This window comes from Sphaeroforma arctica (genome assembly GCF_001186125.1).
Source record: "Sphaeroforma arctica JP610 unplaced genomic scaffold supercont1.117, whole genome shotgun sequence".
In the NCBI taxonomy this organism is placed as follows: Eukaryota; class Ichthyosporea; order Ichthyophonida; genus Sphaeroforma; species Sphaeroforma arctica.
In genome coordinates this window covers 122,715-133,254 of record NW_014040441.1, presented here as the reverse complement: position 1 = coordinate 133,254, position 10,540 = coordinate 122,715, and the positions used below count along the sequence as shown (strand labels likewise).

The window sequence follows — 10,540 nt, the reverse complement described above, 5'->3', positions numbered from 1 at the left end:
ATATATATATATATATATATATATATATATATATATATATATATATATATATATATATATATATATATATATATATGTGTGTGTGTGTGTGTGTGTGTGTATGTATGTATGTATGTATGTATGTATGTATGTATGTATGTGTATGTATATATTTGTATTTGTATGTATATATATGTGTGTGTGTGTGTGTGTACTTTGGCATGTAAAACATTCCTGAACAATATGTGTACTTTGTGCTGATACATACATATTTTTATGGACAATCATACACGTTTTTTTGACCTGGTAAACGAATAGTATCATAATTTATTTGTCTAATCTGCATCGCGGATGTACTCTTCCCTGCTATCTCGTACGTTTTATTAATCACACCCGTCGATACACACATTGACTGCACAGCAAAATCCTGTTCAAGGACGCTCTCAGAGCCATTAAAAAGTACGCCTTTGAGGCCAGCGACTACCCCGTGTTGCTGTCCATTGAAAATCACTGTACTCACGATCAGCAGGTATTGTATAAATATAGACATGTATGGGTACATATGCACTTGTGTTCCTATTACTTGCTGCACACATCCATGTCTATATTTATATGTGTATTTATATTTATATAAGTACCAGTCTAAATTTAGCATGGTTTCGATTCAAGCGTCTTCCCCATATTGCTGTCTAGCACCCACTATGCGCAGGTGTTGATAAGTGTAGATATATTTGCATTCGTGAATATAAGTGCTTCCGCATAGACATCTATACACAAATACATATTTATTCAGGTGAAAGGTTTCGGGGCGAACAGTTGACCTGTGCCAGTGGAAGTGTGCTGATAGAGCACGTGTTTGCATTGGCTATACTTCACTACTAATCACACTGCCTCGCTCACCATGAAAACACTGCAGCCGCATTCATTTACATGTAATCTGTATGTCTGACACTATGCCTTCGTATACATCTGACTCTCCCACCAATCACAACTTCACTTTCAGCGTAAAATCACTACAAAATTATTCACTCGTGCACTCACATAATTCGAATAGGACTAACACAATTTCTTCTCGCATCACTCGTATCAGGTTAAAATGGCTAGACATCTGAAGGAAATTCTGGCTGACTATCTGTACTATGTACCGCATCCCGAGGATGAACCATCCTTGCCCTCTCCGGCCTTCTTCAAGAACAAGTTCCTAGTCAAAGGAAAGAAGGTAGGTCGCATTTTAAGTTTTCATTTAATCTCAAAATACGGAGAGAAGGCAGGGCGTGAATCAAGTATACTGTTCGGCATTGTATGCCTGAACTATAATCATAAAGATATTCATTTAGTCAACGCCAGTCTTTTCATATGCATGGTTTGAGTTTTTCTATTACGGATGTAGCAGAATAAAATATTGAATTACTATTTGCCTGAAAGCTGATAGTGCGTTGAAAATAATTTTCGGTTTTAACGAACGTACAGCTGAAACCCCCAGCCGCAGACAGTGCAAAGGCGGGCGAGACAGTCTCGAGTGAATCATCCGAAAGTGAGACCGAGGGCAGTAAGGGTAGGTTTAAAATGTCTCTACGTTCACTTCTATAATATGTCTGAAGTAGGTTTTGTATAAATAGTGCGTTTTTCACTAGTATGATATGTTTGTAGTAGGGTATATATATAATTAGTCTGTGCTTGACTATCTCGACTGGGTGAACATTCAGTAGGGTACTTATGTATATGTTTTAGATTGCCTTAATGTACACGTGTGCTTGCATTGCATGCAGGTTTTCTTGATATACATGCATGTATTGCCCTGTAACAAGCGAGCGCCAATATAGTTGAATAATCCGGACAACGTCCATTGTCACTTCACGCTATTGCAGGAAAAGGAGTAAAGACTCCCAAGCCAAAGATGGCCGAGGAGCTCTCAGATCTGGTCACGCACATGCAGGGTGTGCACTTCAAGGACTTCGCAACTAGGTATGCAACGTGTTGTATACGTATTTCCCCATGTACCCATTACATGCAAAGTGTTTACTCTATGTACTTCAAATCATGAGATGCGATGAATTGGTATCATCTCTTGTACTCGATAACATGGAACATGTGCACTCCGAAGAAGATAAAAATTGCGTTGTAGCACATATAGATCTTCCTCGATTTATACTACATGCTTTACAACAAGGTGTGAGCTGAAGCACCTGGATAGCTCTCACGCACTTAACACTATGTAAAGTGTTCACTGTACGGTTTTCAAATTGAAGTGTGTATAACTACATGCTCAGATACAAGAAATAAGGTTCATATCGACTTTCCATGTTTCCCATGTGCTGGCTATATCAGTAAAGCGCGCATAAATGTACATTTCAAACATTTCTTTGGCAAGGTTTAGCCCTCTGAATACTGTGTAGTTTAATTATGAGCGAGGAAAACGTATGCGGATGGGATTCGGCATCATAATCGCAAAGGTCATTTGAAAGCTTCACGGGTGTATGTTACATTCCTTTTTTAGACTGATGATGCACCTATTTTTCTGTTTTTTAATCCTTGTCTCTTGTTTTCTCATCTATTGATTCAGTGCATCGGAGGGCAAATGCTATAACATGTCTTCGTTCGGCGAATCTAAAACCAAGAAGCTGTCGTCAGAGAATCGCCTCGGCGTAAGTGATGGTGCATCGCTCACCCGAAAAATTCTGTCATTGTATTCCGCACTTACTTCATAGCTTCATACAATCCATCGTACCGTATGCGTTGGTTATGTGTAGGAAAGTTTAAGGCCGCCGCCGTTTCATCACGTGGGTTGTGTATGCATATATGGACATACGTGTTAAGATATCTACTTTATTATGCACCCAACCTGCAACAGGTCTATGTGGGGGCGTATATATACATAGTAAGGTTTTTGTCCACAGCACAATCCCCGTCTTTCGAGTTTATAGTCTACCTCTGCGTATGGGACTACCAAGTACCGATAGCTATATCCAACTTAGATGCAGAAAAATTAGGCAAGTTTGTGTATGCGCGGTGTATATATGAATACATATACAACTGCTTCGTTCGACGATGGTGTCGCATATACACTCATCTCTTGCCTCATACGCCGTGCGCATCGCAGTGGATCAAATACAACACCCGCCAACTCAGTCGCACGTACCCGGGCGGCACAAGGGTTGACTCGTCCAACTACGATCCTACTATGGCCTTCAGAGCTGGTTGCCAGATCGTTGCTCTCAACTTCCAAACAGCGGACGGACCATTCCAGGTATGTATTGATGATTTTGTACTGTTTGTGAGTGTTTATATGTCCGTGTATTTATTGGTTTATAGGTTCGTTGGTATCTAACATTCATTTGGCAGGGTTGTTCTCGTCGGACAGTTTGATATAAATAAAACACCGAAAGTAAACAACACTGTCATCCTATATTCTTATGTTCAATCATGTTTGCGTATCTCCCCACTCTCATCTCAAATCTTTGATGCACTCCGTATACTATAGGTGAACAGTGCGTTCTACAAGCAGAACGGTGGCTCCGGATACGTGCTCAAGCCTGAGTTCATGCGCTCGAAGAACCCCACACTGGCGCACGTACGTTTGCTCTGGAATGAACATTCAAAAACCCTCAATTTTTGTGTGCATTTTCCATTTGAAATGCGAAATTTTCTGTGTACGTATATATATTAATAGTACGTAATCATCTGTGTGTAAGCGTGTAGTGAATGTCTTAGTTTTGTGTATCCAAATGGTTAAAATTCGTATTCTTGTGTGTAAATATAGTCACAATTCACAACTTACAACTCACAACTCACAATAGAGTACTCACAACAAGTATGTATAGTTGAGATGCAGAATGTCCGCATCAACAGCATAGCAGACTACCGCACCACGTTCCATGCACATAGGTTCTAGATCTAATAATGTTTTATATAATACAATATTCCCTATGGCCACAACAGGGCAAGATGAAGATAACAATTCGAGTGATCAACGGTAGTCGCATACCTAAGCCCACGGGAGATGACAGTAAGAGTGAAGTGGTCGACCCCATTGTTAAGATTTACCTACACAACGGTGAGGATGACGACGACATCCCTACCTATAAGACTGCTGTCAAGAGCCAAGGTCTAAATCCGCGATGGTATGATGTTATATCATATCCTAAGTTGATGTTTACAAACCTACATATAAACAAGCTGTACATTCGTATAATACATATAGATGCGCGTGTGTGTGGATATACATGTATATATTTCATATACATACGTACATAAACAAATCTATGAATTTATATATATATATTTATGTGTGTGTGTGTGTGTGTGTGTTTGTGTGTGTATTTATGTGTATATGTATGTATTATATATATATATATATATATATATATCTGCATATTTGCATATTTGTGTGGTGTGTGTGTGTATTTATATGTATGTATGATTTTACATTTGTGTACATGCATGCATGTATGTATGTATGTATGTATGTATGTACATATTATGTATATATATATATATATATATATATATGTGTGTGTATATGAATATATGTATATATGTATATGTATATGTATATGTAAATTTTACACGGGTATAATTTTTACATATATAAGTACATAAACATACATGTACGGCATATCAGACAAACATATATATTACATCAGCATATAGCTTGTTCTCTAAACAGATAAGATATTTATATTCATAGTCATGCTATACTTACCATTCATATCTCTATCCACCACAGGGATGAGACAACCGACTTCACACTCGAGAACTCACTATGGCCCACATCAGTGCTGCGTTTCATAGTACGCGACGAAGATTTGGGATCGGACGACTTTATCGGCTACTGGGCATGTCCTACCAATCAGCTGATGCAGGGCTACCGTATGCTCCCACTCAGTGCTGACAATGGTTTCCCCTTACTACATTCCTACTTATTCGTTCACATCGCCGTTGAGGAGCTGGCTTAAATTGTATAACGACTTGTAATATTCATTGTACTGGTAATAAATAATGTAGCTGATAGAATTTTCCTTTTAAGGGATGAGGAATTGGCTGGTTCGGACGCCTGTCTGATGCAGATAGACAAGTTTGAAAGTATAGACTTTCATGCGATACACGTGGGTTTACAGTGAGTTAGAACTGATAGGTGGATTATGCGTGAATCACTGCAGAGCAGCCGCATGCATATACTAAGTGCTGGCGACGGGCTAACCTATCTACATTTGTAGTTATTTGTTCACGGCTGGCGACGGGCTAACCTATCTACATTTGTAGTTATCTGTTCACGGTAGCATCGAAGACTATGGCCTGAAAATATAGCCGTTCTGCTTTGCTTAATTGAGCGTAGTCCTGCGCAAGCTACATGTTTACACAAACGAGTGTCCCCAATGGTATCAGTGCACATTCTAAAGAGGAGATATCTGAAATACTTCCTACACAATATCCTATTGGATGTGGAAAACTAGGCACGGTATACGCATGAGCTTAAGAACGTATAAACTGTTGTAGGATTCCATATGCTGTTGTTGCCCTGCCGTATGTTCCCCATGGGTGTGGTCACTACCAGCTCAATATTATCAGAAAAAAACTTTATAAAAAAGCTGCTCAGAATACATGAATATTGATGAAGTACAAGGAAGGGTTGTATATATTACATGATATACATTGAGGTGCAGAATATAATAAACAATCAAATCCTAGAATATTTGTACCACTGGGGTCATACGCAGTTTTATGCATCTGTTAATATATATTTGTGCTGCCGTGCGTGTACACACCCATAAAAATCACTCATATGAACGCTCAACGAAGATTAGTGTTTCTCTGAGTTTGAGTTTCCTGCCAGGAATCGACATGGTGAGTGAACACACGATTGATACCGAATGGATAAGTTGAACTAGTTGGACATGGATATAGGTGAGCTAGATTTGGATAGTATTACTCGATGTTTGAGTTTCCTGCCAGGAATCAATATGGAGACTGAACTGGTTGAACGTGGGTAGGGGTGAGTTAGATTCATTGTTGGCTAGTACGGAACACGCCACGATTTGAGACAATATGAGTGAATACATAGTACGTATCAAGGTATGGCAATGGATAATAGTCTATAACACGGTTAACACCGTTCCTGACAAATAGTACACAACAAGCATAACAAACGCAGTACATACTAAAAGGAGATCTCAATTACAAAGGGTATATATGATCAGCAATTATTTATATATTTCTCGGAACAAGCCACGATTTGAGTCAACATGAGTGAATACACAATACGTAACAAGGTATGACACTGAAGAATAGTCTAAAACACCGTTCCACCGTTCCTGACACAGAATACATAAAAATCGTAGCAAATGCAGTACATACTATAAAAGGAATCTCAACTATGAAGTGTATTGATTAACATGATTATTTGTATATTTCTGCGAGATCGGCAACGCCGATGACTTATTCTGTGTACGTGGGCGCGACCTTTGTTTCACTCTCCCAGTCATCTTCAGAGAACTTGCCAACCTTATTGATATTCCAAATACTACTCCTGTTATCATCGTAAGGAGAGGTGTTATCCTCGAAACTGGAGGTACCCAAGATCGTCACGTCGCCTTCAAACGGGCTAACGGGCAAGATAGACCACTGGCTCCATACAGCTCCACTACCGCTGTTCAAACACGTATTATTGATAAACTTGCCATTCAGCGTCATCGTGGATCCAGCGGGATGATCATCTGAAGCGATTACACCACCACGCCCACCACTGACGTTATTCTCGTACGTACCCAATAAAGTCAAATTACCACCTTCATACATTGTAGTCATACGTACAACACCGCCGCGTGACCCGTAACCCTCTTCAACCGCTTCATTGCCCTCGAACGTTCCATCCAAAACCATATTGCCTAGAAGCCCAAAGATGTGGGTAACAGCTCCCTGGTTAGCCCTGTTATTCTTGAACACCCCCTTAATATTAGTATCGCCCTCAATCCACTCGAACATCAACGCCGCTCCTCCTGTGTGCAAAGAAGGCATGAATGCACTGTTGTTCGTGAATGTACCCCCAATATCCATGGTGTAGTCTTGACCCAGGTACTTCACAGTGACGGCTCCACCATAGTATCTGAACTCTACATCCGTTCTGACTGCGAGATTCGTGAATTTGCAGTCATCGTCGATTAGTATGTTCGCTCCGTTACCCACCCAGACAGCCACTCCACTATACTCACTCAACATGTCGTAGACATTCATATTCTTCAAGGTTAGACCAACACGACCTTCTGGCGTGATGGCCTCATCTCCAGGGGTGTGCAGCATGGCCGCTCGAACACCGTCAGATGATGTGACGTCGAAATCGCTCATGACGATGTTCTGGATATAAGTGTTATCTTCATTCATGGGTTCAAGCATGGCACGCAGAGGGTCGTCGAACGTGGCGACCAACTTCGCCTTCGTACCTTCGCAGGTTTTACCCTCAAACGTCAATCCTATTAAAAACTCGATCGGGGCGTCCACATTAAGCGTGTTCCCGATTGTAATTGTATCGCCCTCTCCTGAAGCTCCGATAGCAGCAGCTAAGGAGTCGTAGCAGACATTAGCTCGCACTGCACCTTCACACGAACATGCGTCGACGGTTACTTGGCGTGTGTCTAGCGCTGTGGTAGTGGCTATAAGCGCTGTCAACGCGGTTGCATAGGAATAGACGGACATTGTAGAAAAATGAATACCGAAGTAGTTTTGATAATATATAAAAAGTAGTAGTGATTCTTTTCTCACCCAACTCTTGCACTGAACAACGAATCTAAAGCTATACGACATATATAGAGTTCATCATTTTATTTTATTTTACTTTTTTTTAGCTTTTTCTGGGCCGCATGAATTTCAGAATTTGATGTCACAAGACTCAAGAGTCAAAACTAAGTACTATTTTTTTTAGTGTTGTTGAGAGTTGTGACTGCTGAGAGCCTGAAGTAGTCCTGAAATGCTGAAAAGTCCCTCACACTCTCTCAGTCTGTCAAGTGTCACACATGTGACATTGTGAATCAGTGAGTGCGAGTGCGAGACTTAAGAGTTGAGACTTGTGTCTTGGTGAGTTGAGACTTGAGAATCTAAGTTTGGTGTTCACGCCCACGGCGGTCCACCCCAGAATTGAGACTTGGGCGGGCGCCGGGCGGGGCCGCTCTGTCCACATTTTGTTTCGTTTTGTATTCTAAAAAAATATGTAAAATATAAAATATAAAATAAACATACACAGTTACACAGAGGTCGCAGACGTTTACAGCCTGCAGCAGTGCAGGTCTGCAGTCTGCAGGCTTGCAAGAGAGTATATAACAAAATCCAGCTCTACATTCTGTAGAGGACAGTAAAGTACTTAAAAAAAAAATTTAAAGAGTTAAAAAATTAAAGACATTTTGCATTATTTTATTTTATATTATTCTACGTAAGCAAACATAAATATCATTGGATTTTTATCCTGGTGGCAAATGTTTTTGTTTTTTTTATACAAAAATAGAATGCACGCGGGGCCCGCCGGCCGCCCGGCCCTTGTGCCTCAAGAAGCCAACATCCCAACTTCCCGTTACCCGCGTGTTCTCGACTCGACGAGGTTTTGTTTTATATTTATTATTTGTTTTGTATGTCTTGTTTTTGTTTCTATTTTACTCCCTCTTTTGCAAAGATTCGTTTTTTTAGTTTTTATGCGCTCGCTTGACACTCTTGTGAGTGAGTTGAGTAGTTGTCACTATGCTTTAATGCTTGTTCAAAAGATCTGCTTATATTCACGATTGCTATTGGACTTTGGCTTTGTATCGTTGATGTTTTTATATCCGTCACTACTACATACTGCATTTACTTATGTACGAGTAATGAGTTATGACAGACTGAATATTGATGACTTGATGTCAGTGGCTGACTGTATATTTATAGTGACTGACTGTGAGTGTGAACTGCGAGATTGTATTTAGGCTTTGGTGAAGTTTGGAGTGTGGAATGTGGACTCTCTCTCTCTACTCTACTACTGGTACATAGAAGAAGTGTGATCTGCATGACTGTTGACTGAGACTGTGAGAGACTTGACTCTGCAGATGCCAGATAGAAGGCGTAGTTAATAGTCCACAATGAATACTAACAGTGGGTCCTCGCAACTTGTGCCTGACCGTAATAGAAAAAAAAATGTGACATCTATCGAGTGGACATACATAAAGGTCATCTTATTCGCCGAGAGGTTTTTGGCTGATCGGACTATCTGTTATGTCCATTATTCTCCTGTTGGTATTCCAGGCCTGCAACCCACAATATTGTGAACGTATTGTAGTGATGATTCGTGCGGTCTTATCGACGTCAAACAACTTTTTATACTTGCGTTCAGTTGCGCTAGTCGTGGTTGTAGGCTTGTAGCTTTGCATATATTATAAACTGTACGCACATAATACTACATTCTAAAATACTGTGCTTTTTTTGTGATAAGAAATCGAGAGTCTGTGTTGCTATGACTGTGTGCCTATAAAGTATATGACAGAAATAAAAGAGAGTTTGGTTGATATCAGTTTTTATACCAATTGAAGTAGTCTTTTGTAGAAAACACCAATGTATAATACTTGCTAAAAGAAAAATCACGCCTCTGTGCGAATGAAAAGGGACATTCATTGAAGTGGACAACTAAAAAGTGGACAGGTTGTGAGGACTGACTGTACTGAACTAGAAATAGAAATAAACGAATGTGGTCGTATCCAAGATATCTAGTATTCATGGAAAAAGCGCAAGCACTTGTGCCTCGGTACATTGAGCTGTGGCAAAAGCGGCAAGCTGGTTGAATATGGCAGAGACATCGAAGAGGGTAAAGTTCGTAGCAAAACTGAATGTGCCCACAAAGGGTTGACGGAAACTCTTGCGTTGGAGAGGTGGAACGTCTATCAGATGAGGTTGACGGGCTGCCTCCGTGCCTGAGGTGTATTTGTATAATGGGCAATGTATATGCGGATGAGCCTGTTGATCAACAGTGTCAACTTTTTCATGCTGTTTGATGCGAAGGCCAATCAGGTGAGAGGCGATGTAATAGCCGGGCTTCCAAATTTAGACTCTATGATGTAAACGTACTCTTAAGCAGTACGTGAATTATAAACGTACTCCTAATAGTACGAGGAACTTAAGTTTCCTAAATGGTTTTAATGGTTTTATCATTAAAAGGCCCCAGTAAAATACCAAACATACGGGTTGGTCCAATTCTATTAATAGAACTATATTTACTTTCCAACTTTATAGGTTTCTAGTGACTAATAACGTTACCTAGTTGATCCTCCGATCAGCCAACCAGATGTATCAGTCTGATGAAGGCTAGGTTGGCAATTCTTGATAAGTGGCAAGTTACTGGTTGAGACAATAACTAAGGACATCAAGAGTAATTTTCCTTCTTTTTTTCTTTTCTTCTAATGATGATATTTTATTAGTCTCTCAGATTTGCCCCAACGAAACAAACCATAGTTTCTATTAGAGTGACAACGAAACACTAAATAAAATTCCTTCGGCGGAAACAGTACTGAGAGGATGAAGTCTCACAATCCCTCTGTAAACTTCGATGGAAATT

At 40.1% G+C, this 10,540-nt stretch overlaps 2 protein-coding genes across 2 annotated transcripts in view; one reads left to right on the top strand and one right to left on the bottom strand.

Moving 5' to 3' along the window:
* Positions 1-4,987, top strand: part of SARC_02579 (hypothetical protein) — a 7,670-nt gene extending 2,683 nt beyond the window's left edge. Inside the window, exons 5-13 of the mRNA XM_014303671.1 lie at positions 400-508; positions 1,070-1,198; positions 1,450-1,534; positions 1,848-1,944; positions 2,543-2,624; positions 3,080-3,226; positions 3,461-3,550; positions 3,919-4,100; positions 4,706-4,987. Of these exons, the coding sequence (XP_014159146.1) occupies positions 400-508; positions 1,070-1,198; positions 1,450-1,534; positions 1,848-1,944; positions 2,543-2,624; positions 3,080-3,226; positions 3,461-3,550; positions 3,919-4,100; positions 4,706-4,934 (1,150 nt within the window). The 3' untranslated portion in view covers positions 4,935-4,987. The remainder of the gene's footprint in view (positions 1-399; positions 509-1,069; positions 1,199-1,449; positions 1,535-1,847; positions 1,945-2,542; positions 2,625-3,079; positions 3,227-3,460; positions 3,551-3,918; positions 4,101-4,705) is intronic.
* A 1,357-nt stretch (positions 4,988-6,344) lies between these two features.
* SARC_02578 (hypothetical protein) lies at positions 6,345-7,810 on the bottom strand. Its single transcript, XM_014303670.1, has one exon. The coding sequence runs from the start codon at positions 7,774-7,776 to the stop codon at positions 6,415-6,417; it is 1,362 nt and encodes a 453-aa protein (XP_014159145.1). The 5' UTR covers positions 7,777-7,810; the 3' UTR covers positions 6,345-6,414.
* Positions 7,811-10,540: the final 2,730 nt, after the last annotated feature.

What these genes read in the sequence shown, in the direction of transcription:
- SARC_02578 (XM_014303670.1), bottom strand. Translation starts at nt 7,776, where the DNA reads ATGTCGTATAGCTTTAGATTCGTTGTTCAGTGCAAGAGTTGGGTGAGA.